Genomic DNA, 13,352 nt, shown 5'->3' on the forward strand with positions numbered 1-13,352 from the left:
ATCAATCTGTAATAATTTTTATTTCAACATCTTAAAATTACTTGAGTGAATGAAACGATGCCTTTTTTAGAACTACATAGTTTTAAAATATGCTGATTTTTAAAGCCCTCTCTCTTAGAGACAGTAGAGTAGTAACCAGCTTCTTGAAGAGAAAATTCTCTTACACCCTCGTTCTTCATGCCACACCTAAAGCTACCCTTTCCTGACAAGTGTGTCATATTTTGGTATAGAACAAAGATACTGGAGGCATGATGCATGGCCTACCTCAACAGATGACACTGCTGACAGTCACTTTATTCATCTTTCCGTGGCTCTCTCAAATAACTGTCTATAATTAAATACGCTCATTAATCTTAGATAGGGGACCTCCTGGGCAAATCAGATATCTTGTCTGATCCGTTTTTGTCTAGTCTCATAACACAAAGAAAAATCAGATACAAAATAATAGTTTATTTCAGAAGTAAATTTTGAATCTTGAAAAGAAATGATTTATTTATGGTACAAGTGGTGTTAATGTTTTGCAACGTGTTGATCTTCAGCATCTAGAGTTTCTCACTGAAATAGATTCAAGTTGTGATCACATAGTTAAGTGAGACAGTGACAGATTTTAGGTTTTTAGGGTAAAAGATAATTTCATCACCAAAATCAATTTAAAGGGATGCTTGGCTGATTGTGAAGTTAAACAACTCAGAGTATCCTGGATGTTCGGGTACATTTACTAGTTTGGTATGGACTTAAAAAAATAAAATAAATATTTGTTTTTCCTTATAAAGATGGGGAAGAAAAATACAAAAATTATCTGGGCATGGTGGTGCACGCCTGTAGTCTCAGATACTCAGGAGGTTGAGGCAAGAAAATCACTTGAACCCGTGAGATGGAGGTTGTGGTGAGCCGAGATGGTGCCATTGCGCTCCAACCTGAGCAACAAGAGTGAAACTTTGTCTCCAAAAAGAAAAGGAGAAGACACAAATCTATGTTTTCCAGACTATGCCTTTTCATAGATTTCTTAAATGCTTGGATATATTGCTGAATTTCACAAAAGGGACAACTTTATTATTTACCATCCAGAGCAGTGGGTTAATTTATGATTTAACGATCTTTGTTCCCTGGCAGCGTGGGGAGACGGCACTACACATGGCAGCCCGAGCCGGGCAGGTGGAAGTGGTCCGATGCCTCCTGAGAAATGGTGCACTTGTTGATGCCAGAGCCAGGGTAGGTGCTGGTGCCCTGAGGTTCTCTTCTATCTCAGCGCATGAGTTTCAACCTTAAGAGAGGGTGTTGCCCTTCAGTTCCTTGATTTGGAAATACCAGGGACTGTAAGTGAAAGGATCAATTCAATAGCAGTTTTCCAGGAAAAAAGAAAACATTATATAAGCAATTACACGCAATGAAAAATGCACCCGAATTTCAGAAACACTAACATTTGAAAAAAGGTACAACTTATCATCTAAGAAATACGGCATTCACTAATATTTTAATACTTTTTTTAACCTCGGAAAGCACTTTCTCATATTTCTTTATTTTCAAGAATTTTAAAATGTAACCTATAGTATTTAGACATTATACGTATTAAAATTTATTTATTACCACCTAAACCAATCACATTTCCACAGTCACCCCTCACTAGTTACATAAAAGCAAGTTATTCTCAAAGTTTTAATGCTTTCCCTTCATCTGTTTAACTTGCCTCCTTTTTATGATGTTTACTTTTCTTCCTACTCTGATTTTACTAATTTATACATTCTGTATTTCCACTACTCCAAAATAGAATTTGGGCATTGAAGATTGCTTGATCAGACTTGCCCTGTTTCTAATAGCTTCTAATTCCCTCACAAGTTGCTTTTTCCTTCTTTTTCTTTTTTAAAATCTTACTCCCCAATTTATTTTCTCACCTTCCTTTACATTGAACACACTGTCAATATACTGTATCTTGTATTTCCTTTTCCATGTTGTTATTTAACTTTTGCATTGGCATCATTGAGATTCTTACGTTAAACAATTTCCCTCCTTCTTCAATATTTGATACATCCAAGTTAGAACTCATTTCAGTTTGAGTTGTACCACTATAATACAGTGTTATATTAGAATGAAAGCATCTGGCTACAGTCATATAAATTGTAAGTGATTTCAGGCAAGTCACTTCACTTCCAGGTCTTTTTTGAAAATTATTATTATACTTTAAGTCCTGGGATACATGTGCAGAATCAGGTTTGTTACATGGGTATACATGGGCCATGGTGGTTTGCTGCACCCATCAACCCATCATCTACATTAGGTATTTCTCCTAATGCTATTCCTCCCCTAGTCCCCCACCCGCTGATAGGCTCTAGAGTATGATGTTTCCCTCCTTGTGGCCATGTGTTCTCATTGTTCTACTGCCACTTATGAGTGAGAACATGCAGTGTTTGGTTTTCTGTTCTTGTATTAGTTTGCTGAGAATGATGGTTTCCAGCTTCATCCATGTCCCTGCAAAGGACATGAACTCATTCTTTTTTTATGGCTGCATAGTATTCCATGATGTATATGTGCCACATTTTCTTTGCCCATCATTGATGGGTATTTGAGTTGGTTCCAAGTCTTTGCTATTGTGAATGGTGCTGCAGTAAACATATGTGTACATGTGTCTTTATAGTAGAATGACTTATAATCCTTTACATATATACCAGTAATGGGATTGCTGGGTCAAATGGTATTTCTGTTTTTAGATCCTTGTCTTCCACAATGGTTGAACTAATTTACACTCCCACAAACAGTGTAAAAGCTTTTCTATTTCTGCCGGGCTTGGTGGCTTATGGCTGTAATCCCAGCACTTGGGAGGCTGAGGTGGGCAGATCACCTGAGGTTGGGAGTTTGAGACCAGCCTGACCAACATGGAGAAACCCTGTCTCTACTAAAAATACAAAATTAGCTGGGCATGGTGTCATATGCTTGTAATTTCAGCTACTCGGGAGGCTGAGGCAGGAGAATCGCTTAAACCCAGGAGGTGGAGGTTGTGGTGAGCCAAGATCGTGCAATTGAACTCCAGCCTGGGCAACAAGAGTGAAGCTCCATCTCAAAAAAGAAAAAAAAAAAAAAGAAAAAAAAAGTTCCTATTTCTCCATGTCCTCTCTAGCATCTGTTGTTTCATGTTTTAAATGATCACCATTCTAACTGGTGTGAGATGGTATTTCATTGTAGTTTTATTTGCATTTCTCTAGTGACCAGTGATGATGAGCTTTTTTTCATGTTTGTTGGCCACATAAATGTCTTCTTTTGAGAAGTGTCTGTTCATAACCTTTGCCCACTTTTCAATGGGATTGTTTGTTTTTTCTTGTAAATTTGTTTAAGTTCCTTGTAGATTCTGGATATTAGCCCTTTGTCAGATGGAGTGATTGCAAAAATTTTCTCCTTTTCTGTAGGTTGCCTGTTCACTCTGATGATAGCTTCTTTTGCTGTACAGAAACTCTTTAGTTTAATTAGATCCCATTTGTGAATTTTGGTTTTTGTTGCCCTGGCTTTTGGTGTTTTAGTCATGAAGTCTTTGCCCATGCCTATGTCCTGAATGGTAATTGCTTAGGTTTGCTTCTAGGGTTTTTATGGTTTTAGGTCTTACATTTAAGTCATTAATCCATCTTGAGTTAATTTTTGTGTAAGGTGTAAGAGAAGGGTCCACTTTTAGTTTTCTGCATATGGCTAGCCAGTTTTTCCAACACCATTTATTAAATAGGGAATCCTTTCCCCATTGCTTGTTTTTGTGAGGTTTGTCAAAGATCAGATGGTTGTAGATGTGTGGTATTATTTTGAGGCCTCTGTTCTGTTCCATTGGTCTATATATCTGTTTTGGTACCAGTACCATGATGTTTTGGTTACTGTAGCCTTGTAGTAGAGTTTGAAGTCAGGTAGCGTGATGCCTCCAGCTTTATTCTTTTTGCTTAGGATTGCCTTGGCCATTTGGGCTCTTTTTGGTTCTATATGAAGTTTAAAGTAGTTTTTTTCTAATTCTGTGAAGAAAGTCAATGGTAGCTTGATGGGGATAGCATTAAATGTATAAATTTCTTTGGGCAGTATGGCCATTTTCATGGTATTAATTCTTCTTATCCATGAGCATGGAATGTTTTTCTATTTGTTTGTGTGTTCTCTTATTTCGTTGAGCAGTAGTTTGTAGTTCTCCTTGAAGAGGTCCTTAGCATCCCTTGTAAGTTGTATTCCTAGGTATTTTATTCTCTTTGTAGCAATTGTGAATGGGAGTTCACTCATGATTTGGCTCTCTGTTTGTCTATTATTGGCGTACAGGAATGCTTGTGATTTTTGCACATTGATTTTGTATCCTGAGACTTTGCTGAAGTTGCTTATCAGCTTAAGGAGACTTTGGGCTGAGATGATGGGGTTTTCTAAATATATAATCATGTCATCTGCAAGCAGAGACAATTTGACTTCCTCTCTTCCTATTTGAATACTCTTTATTTCTTTCTCTTGCCTGATTGCTGTGGCCAGGACTTCCAATACTATGTTGAATAGGAGTGGTGAGAGAAGGCATTCTTGTCTTGTGCTGCTTTTCGAAGGGAGTGCTTCCAGCTTTTGCCCATTCAGTATGATATTGGCTGTGGGTTTGTCATAAATGGCTCCTATTATTTTGAGATACATTCCATCAATACCTAGTTTATTGAGAGTTTTTAGCACAAAGCGGTGTTGAATTTCATCAAAGCCTTTTTCTGCGTCTATTGAGATTATCATGTCATTTTTGTCATTGGTTCTGTTTATGTGATGGCTTACGTTTATTGATTTGTGTACATTGAACCAGCCTTGCATCCCAGGGATGAAGCTGACTTGATCATGGTGGATAAGCTTTTTGATGTGCTGCTGGATTTGGTTTGTCAGTCTTTTATTGAGGATTTTCACATTGATGTTCATCAGGGATATTGGCCGGAAATTTTCTTTTTTTGTTGTGTCTCTGCCAGGTTTTAGTATCAGGATGATGCTGGCCTCATAAAATGAGTTAGAGAGGAGTCTCTCTTTTTCTATCGTTTGGAATAGTTTCAGAAGGAATGGTACCAGCTCCTCTTTGTACCTCTGGTAGAATTCAGCTGTGAATCCATCTGGTCCTGGGCCTTTTTTGGTTGGTAGGCTGTTAATTACTGTCTCAATTTCAGAACTTGTTATTGGTCTATTCAGGGACTCGACTTCCTCCTGGTTTAGTCTTGGGAGGGTGCATGTGTCCAGAAATTTATCCATTGCTTCTATTTGTGTAGAGATGTTTATAGTATTCTCTGATGGTAGTTTGTATTTCTGTGGAATCAGTGGTGATATCCCCTCTATCATATTTGATTGTGTCTATTTTCTTCTTCTTTCTTTTTTTCCTTATTAGTCTGGCTAGTGGTCTATCTATTTTGTTAATCTTTTCAAAAAAACCAGCTCCTGGATTCATTGATTTTTTGAAGGGTTTTTCCTGTCTCTATCTCCTTCAGTTATGTTCTGATCTTAGTTATTTCTTGTCTTCTGCTGGCTTTTGAATTTGTTTGCTCTTGCTTCTCTAATTCTTTTAATTGTGATGTTAGGCTGTCAGATCTTTCCCGCTTTCTCCTGTGGGCATTTAGTGCTATAGATTTTTCTCTAAACACTGCTTTGGCTGTGTCCCAGAGATTCTGGTACATTGTGTCTTTGTTCTCACTGGTTTCAAAGAATTTATTTATTTCTGCCTTCGTTTCGTTATTTACCCAATAGTCCTTCAGGAGCAGGTTGTTCAGTTTCTATGTAGTTGTGTGGTTTTGAGTGAGTTTCTTACTCCTGAGTTCTAATTTGATTGTACTGTGGTTGGGGAGACTGTTATGATTTCCATTCTTTTTCATTTGCTGAGGAGTGCTTTACTTCCATTTATGTGGTCAATTTTAGAATAAGTGCAATATAGTACTGAGAAGCATGTATATTCTGTTGATGCAGGATGGAGAGTTCTGTTGATGTGGAATGGAGAGTTAGGTTGGCTTGATCCAGAGCTGAGTTCAAGTCCTGAATATCCTTGTTAATTTTCTGTCCCATTGATTTGTCTAATATTGACAGCGGGGTGTTAAAATCTCCCACTATTATTGTGTGGACGTCTAAGTCTCTTTGTAGGTCTCTAAGAACTTGCTTTATGAATCTGGGTGCTCCTGTATTGGGTGCATATATATTTAGGATAGTTAGCTCTTCTTGTTGCATTGATCCCTTTACCATTACGTAATGCCCTTCTTTGTCTTTTTTGATATTTGTTGGTTTAAAGTGTGTTTTTTCAGAGACCAGGATTGCAACTCCTGCTTTTTTTTCTTTCCATTGGCTTGTAAATCTTCCTCCATCCCTTTATTTTGAGCCTATGTGTGTCTTCGCACATGAGATGGGTCTCCTGAATACAGCACAGTGATGGGTCTTGACTATCAAATTTGCCAGTCTGTGTCTTTTAATTGGGGCATTTAGCCCATTTACATTTAAAGTTAATATTGTTATGTGTGAATTTGATCCTGTCATTATGATGCCAGCTCGTTATTTTGCCTGTTAGTTGATGCAGTTTATTCATAGTGTCGATGGTCTTTATAGTTTGGTATGTTTTTGCGGTGTCTGGTACCAGTTTTTCCTTTCCATGTTTAGTGCTTCCTTCAGGAGCTCTTGTACGGCAGCCTTGGTGGTGACAAAATCTCTCAGCCTTTGCTTGTCTGTAAAGGATTTTATTTCTCCTTTGTTTATGAAGCTCAGTTTGGCTGGATATGAAATTCTGGGTTGAAAATTCTTTTCTTTAAGGATTTTGAATATTGGCTCCCACTCTTTTCTGGCTTGTAGGGTTTCTGCAGAGAGATCTGCTATTAGTCTGATGGGCTTCCCTTTGTGAGTAACCCGATCTTTCTCTCTGGCTGCCCTTAACATTTTTTCCTTCATTTCAACCTTGGTGAATCTGAGAATTATGTGTCTTGGGGTTGCTCTTCTCGAGGAGTATCTTTGTGGTGTTCTCTGTATGTCCTGAATTTGAATGTTGCCCTGTCTTGCTAGGTTGGAGAAGTTCTGGATAATATCCTGAAGAGTGTTTTCCAACTTGGTTCTGTTCTCCCCATCACTTTCAGGTACACCAATCAAATGTAGGTTTGGTCTTTTCACATAGTCTCATATTTCTTGGAGGCTTTGTTTATTCCTTTTCATTCTTTTTTCTCTAATCTTGTCTTCATGCTTTATTTCATTAAGTTGATCTTTGATCTCTAATATCCTTTCTTCCTCTTGATCGGTTCAGCTGTTGATACTTGTGTATGCTTCACGAAGTTCTTCTGCTGTGTTTTTCAGCTCCATCAGGTCATTTATGTTCTTCTTTAAACTGGTTATTCTAGTTAGCAATTCATCTAAGCTTTCTTCAAGGTTCTTAGCTTCTTTGTGTTGGGTTAGAACATGCTCCTTTAGCTCAGAGGAGTTTGTTATTACCCATCTTCTGAAGCCTACTTCTTTCAATTCGTCAAATTCATTCTCCAGTTTTGTTCCCTTACTGGTGAGGGGCGTGATCCTTGGCAGGAGGCATTCTGGTTTTTGGAATTTTCAGTCCTTTTGCACTTGTTTTTCCTCATCTTCATGGATTCAACTACCTTTGGTCTTTGATGTTGGTGACCTTTGGATGGAGTTGTTGTGTGGACATCGTTTTTGTTGATGTTGATGCGATTCCTTTCTGTTTGTTGGTTTTCCTTCTAACAGTCAGGTCCCTCTGCTGCAGGTCTGCTGGAGTTTGCTGGATGTCCACTCTAGACCCTGTTTGCCTGGGTATCACCAGCAGAGGCTGCAGAACAGCAAAGATAGATGCCTGTTCCTTCCTCTGGAAGCTTTGTCCGAGAGGGGCACCTGCCAGATGCCAGCTGGAGCTCTCCTGTATGAGGTGTCTGTTGACCTCTGCTGGGAGGTGTCTCCCAGTCAGGGGGTACAGGGGTCAGGAACCCACTTGAGGAGGCAGTCTGTCTCTTAACCGAGCTTGAGTGCTGTGCTGGGAGATCCTCTGCTCTCTTCAGAGCTGGCAGGCAGGAACATTTGAGTCTGCTGAAGCTGTGCCCACAGCTGCCCCTTCCCCCAGGTGCTCTGTCCCAGGGAGATGGGAGTTTTATCGATAAGCCCCTAACTGGAGCTGCTACCTTTCTTTCAGAGATGCCCTGCACAGAGAGGAGTAATCTAGAGAGGCAGTCTGGCTACAGCGGCTTTGTAGAGTAGTGGTGGGCACTGCCCAGTTTGAACTTCCGGTGGCTTTATTTACACTGTGAGGGGAAAACCACCTACTCAAGCCTCTGTAATGGTGAATGCCCTTCCTGCTACCAAGCTGGAGCATCCCAGGTTGACTTCAGACTTTTGTGCTGGCAACGAGAATCTCAAGCCAGTGGATCTTAGCTTGCTGGGCTCTCTTGGGGTGGGATCCACTGAGCTAGATTACTTGGCTCCCTGGCTTCAGCTCTCTTTCCAGGGGAGTGAACGGTTGTGTCTCACTGGCATTCCAAGCGCCACTGGGGTATGAAAGAAAACTCCTGCAGCTAGCTCGGTGTCTGCCCAAGTGGCCTCCCAGTTTTGTGCTTGAAACCCAGGGCCTTGGTGATATAGGCACCCAAGGGAATCTCCTGGTCTGCAGGTTGTGAAGACTATGGGAAAAACATAGTGTCTGGGCCAGAATGTACCATTTCTTAAGGCACAGTCCCTTATGGCTTCCCTTGGCTAGGGGAGGGCGTTCTCTGACCCCTTGTGCTTCCTGGGTGAGGTGACACCCCACCCTACTTTGGCTTGTCCTCCATGGGCTGTATCCGCTGTCTAACCAGTTCCAATGAGATGAGCCGGGTACCTCAGTTGGAAATGCAGAAATCATCCACCTTCTGCACTGATCTCCCTGGGATCTGCAGACCGGAACTGTTCCTATTCAGCTGTCTTGCCAGCCTCCGGAGTCTTTATCAGTAAAATATGAGGGTTGGACTGAGAAACTCAAAACTCCTTTCCAGACTTTCTTAACATTCTTTGATTCAATGAATTTAATAGATATTTTCTTGTAACGGGTTCCACAGATCTTCATGCAGAATCCAGTGATACACGGGCAGCCTTAACATTACTCTTGTTGTCTTGGTTTTCATCTGCCTTTCTATCCATTGTCCACATAGTGAAATTTATGTTCTTTGGTAATCATCATTGATCTATTATATTCTTACCTATTTAAGGCTTTATTCAATCATGAGCTTCCCCTGCCATAACATATTTCTGGTTTCCTTTTAAGGTTATCTTATGTTCAGCTATTTAAAAAATATTTTTATGGTCAACCAGTGCACTCTGAGTATTGTGTACTTTACTGGAAATTGTGTTGATGTTCCTGTAAATTTTTTTGTAATTCATATTTAATAATGAAAGGGTTTCCCATTTCTCTCTCTTAAAGTAAAACCTGTTAATATTTATCTATTATTCAAATTAAAACTTCTAAATTTAATGGAAATTTATTCATTTTTGTGTATCTCTGCCAAACTTTTCTCTATTGATATAACCCATTATTACAGACTTTTATCTTTTTTGGATACCCTCTGAAGCCTCTTCCTTAAAAGCACCACTGGCAACAGACTCTCCTTTGAAATATTAATTAGTTAATTTTACACACAGATTTCATCAATTCTACTTTTTTACTTCTCTTTTGCAACTACATTTAGTATCATTGTATACATATAAAAATATCTCTTAATTCCTTATTCCTTCTAATTTAAATATCAAATTTCAAATGTTATTTTTTTTTTCTTTTCAGCTCTACCTCCCATTCTAAGCTACAACCGAAATCCCTTCCCTATAGCATTTTCTATCGTGAACAAAACAAAATACCTTAGCCTTGTGAAGCAGTGCTCCCTAAAGGTCAATATGCGTACAAATTACCTGGGGACCCTGCTAGAATGCATATTGTAACTCAGTTCTGCATGTTTAACAAACTGTCATGGAATGTCAGGGCTCCCGATTTTGGGATTATGTTTCAAGCAGGAAGGAGTTAGGGTTTTCCTGTTCATAAGTCCTATTTTAAGGCGTACTTTCACCGTGAGCTTTTTTTTTATTGTCGCTTAATCCTTTTAATGTGTTCCTGGGACTCTTTGATTTAGTTAACATTTGAACAGTGCTTTAGAATTCACCAAGCATTTAAACACAAAGTATCTCATTTGATACCCAGAGCAATCCTGTGTTGTAGGGTGGCTTAGGGTCCTGAAGTTCAAGATTGTGCTGATAAACCTGTGGTGACAGAGTTAAGACAAGAAAAGATTTCTCCTCTGATTCTGCATCTTTTTCCAAACTCTTTCTGCTAACATCATTACCTCCCACTTCAAATGTAAAGAGAGCCCTTTTCTCTCCCATCCTGAACAAACCACTGGTTTCTAACTAGTCACATTCTCTCCCTGAGCTTATGACTATGATCAGGAGATCAGATCAAGCTTGGGCTCATGCCTATTCATGTGGTCCATTTATGAGGTGGGGTAAGAAGACCAGCAGCCCTTCTAGAACCACATGGAGTATGGAAAGTCCATTTTCCCCAAATGAGAGAGGGCTGTCCCAGAAGAAGGGTGCAGGGGTTATTGGGCAGAAAAATGAGCACGTATCTGCTATTTTACCTCTTGATTTCCCAGCGCACACATGCGTGCACACGCACACACACGCACTTTTGAAAACTTCCTCTCTAAACCTAATAACACTGCTCGAAAATTCACCCTCTCCCAAAGAAGAGATAGTAAAAAAATTTGTGCCCAACTACTGTATAGAGCTACGAGGTCAAGATCGCTAGACAGTTCACAATATTCTCAATCAAGTTTAGAAATAATACTTCATGGATATATAATCATGGGGCTAAGTCATATGTTTTGCCTATTCACAATATTTAACAAAAGAAAAACCATATACTCATAATAACATCTGTGATTTTTAAAGTACACACAGCACACTCTATTCACCAGTCCAGAGCATAAGACACATTTTGCTGGACAGACTGGAGAGCAGGGGCCACAGTGGCCTCAGTTCCTCTGTCAGCCAATGTGTTTGACCCCAGGTTATGCTCTCAGGAAGGTTCTTCCTTGTCCAGTGTCCTCAGTGGACATTACTGAGAGGATCACCAGAGCCTGACCATCTGGGAGCTGATTCTATTGGCACAATTACAGGGCTTGGCATTTGCTTTAGGGATCGAGCAATCCCAGGGGTCCTAGACTTAAACTCACTTGAAACTTATCTCATTTAGAACTTTAGTTAGATACTAGGAGATGTGGCTCCTGGGAACCCTGTTAGTTCCCAGAAATTTAATCAAATTTTTGAACTTTATCTCAGCCAGTGTTATTTTTCTATTTGTAATGGGAACTGGGACTCAGCAAGTCTACAAAGTAAAGTGGTAGATTGCAGTGGCAAAGCAGAGCCCATCTACTTCCAGTCGAAGCTACATCAGCCAGTGATGCTCTATGATGAGGGAATTGTTGCCTCTCATTTTTGGAAGAGGTCTCTGTGATCAGGCTTTCCCCATGAATCTTTTCTTCTGCACTTTCCCAATTCTTTTCCCTGGTTTGAATTAACATTACCCTGAGGCAGTAAATTCAAGTTTTGCAATTCAGCAGGGAAATAATTGGCCAAACCTCAAAAAGTCTTATATCCCTGGTTACAGGTTGAAAGATTTTATTTGCAAAATTTGTATGTTTTTTCCTTTTACACTTTCAGGTAGAACTTTACCAAAAATGGAAAAAAGTAGGCAAGACATCCTATTTTTTAACTTTTTTTTTTTTTTAAAGGAAGAACATTGCTATATAGTCTAAGAACCAAGGATCAATAGTTAATAATGAACCAATTATGTAGCTACCTCTAGCCAATGATTGCCACTTCTCAGCTATGGATTAAAGAGTCATCATCGCTCCGACTATCCCTCTTACTCTTAGAGTGTGTCACTTGCAATACCCACCCACCTCTATCAAATTTTGCAGGACAGAGATCTGAGAAAGGAACCCCAGAAACAACAAATGTTCATCATAGCTATTCTCAAGTTCCTTGGTTTTTAAGTTGTTGTTTGTTTTGCTAACCATTTATTTTTATAAATGAAAATATGTTCATTTTATCTATAAATAAAAAATGTTTATTCTCCCCATTCCTCTATTTTTTTTCCCTCTGTATTGCAGAGAAATTTTATCTTCTAATGGGATATCAGTCTGCTTTCCTACTGAGAGTCACTTTGTTCTGACAGGTCTCTTAGTGGCCATCTTATTGTAGTATCTATTTCCAAAGCATGTATAGGCAGAGAAACGTCTTTAGAATCCAATGCCCTGAATTCAAGTTCTGTTTTAATAGTTGAGTAACCTTGGATAATCTTTGAGAACTCGTTTGTTTTTTCTTAATCTTGATCTGGAAAATGGTCTAATCATACATTTCATGCTTTCCTTTTAACTCTATTAGGAGGACGGGTCACATATGCATCATACATGAAGATAGCTTTTCAATTGCAAATGTTCACAAAAGTTCAATTCTAGTCTAAAATAACCATATTACTGTTATTTATTTACTTCCTACTACCTTGGAATTCATGCAGTACTATTTTATCTCTTACTATAGCTCCCTCTCTTTTTTCTTATAACTTTAAGATCCTGCCTGTTTTTGGATAGATCTTCCTTCCTCTATATACTTTTCTCCATTCATTCTTAGCCCTGGAAGTCAGCCAAAGTTTCCCTTCCTCACTTTTATTATGATGTACCCTTGGGGAGATAGTAAAGATACACCTCTTTTTATCGCTAAAGTTACACTTAAGTTTCTTTTTACAAGAGAATGGTTTGGCCTGGTTCTCTAAACACTGAAAACATTATTTCCAACTACCCATCAGAGTCAGGTGATTTTCTTGAGCCTTCTGGAACATATCCTTCCTGTCCCTTAGACCCAGCTACATCCTCTGTTTTTAAATGGAAAGCACTTGGCAAATAGTTCACCCTATTTACTTTTTACCAGAGTCCCATTTCATTTTTTAAGTTCTGGATGCAAGTTCCAGAACTATCTGCAGCGTTTTCTGAAACATCTTTTAAAACCAGATTACAATATCTCCTTTGTGCACTGTTTCTCCTTGAAGAAAATGACCAGCATTTCTATCCTTGATTTGCTGAATGGAGTAAAATCAAAGATTTTCCAGCTTCCCTGGTTCTTTTACTCTTGATAGAGTTCCCAGAATAAATCCTGCTTCCAAGTGAAAACTCTTGGATGAGAATAAGGGTTTTAGGAGTTTTGGACTAGATTTTCTTCTTATTCCAAACCATCAGTTAGTTTATATTTAAATATAAGTGAGGCCTGAAGACTTAATGAGTTGAGAAATATTTTGGGATGCCCAGAAAGCAATGATGAAGTTCATGGAAGTATATACTTTTTAAAAATCAAAG

The 13,352-nt window shown here is 39.0% G+C and overlaps 1 protein-coding gene across 30 annotated transcripts in view; it reads left to right on the forward strand.

Moving 5' to 3' along the window:
• The window catches only part of ANK2 (ankyrin 2), a 715,648-nt gene that overhangs the window by 592,455 nt on the left and 109,841 nt on the right, over positions 1-13,352 (forward strand). For all 30 annotated transcript variants that reach the window (XM_033215055.1, XM_033215039.1, XM_033215046.1 and 27 more), the window contains one exon: positions 1,114-1,212. In XM_033215055.1, coding sequence (XP_033070946.1) covers positions 1,114-1,212 — 99 coding nt within the window. The remainder of the gene's footprint in view (positions 1-1,113; positions 1,213-13,352) is intronic.

Source organism: Trachypithecus francoisi, unplaced genomic scaffold (assembly GCF_009764315.1).
Source record: "Trachypithecus francoisi isolate TF-2019V2 unplaced genomic scaffold, Tfra_2.0 Lachesis_group1, whole genome shotgun sequence".
Lineage (NCBI taxonomy): Eukaryota > Metazoa > Chordata > Mammalia > Primates > Cercopithecidae > Trachypithecus > Trachypithecus francoisi.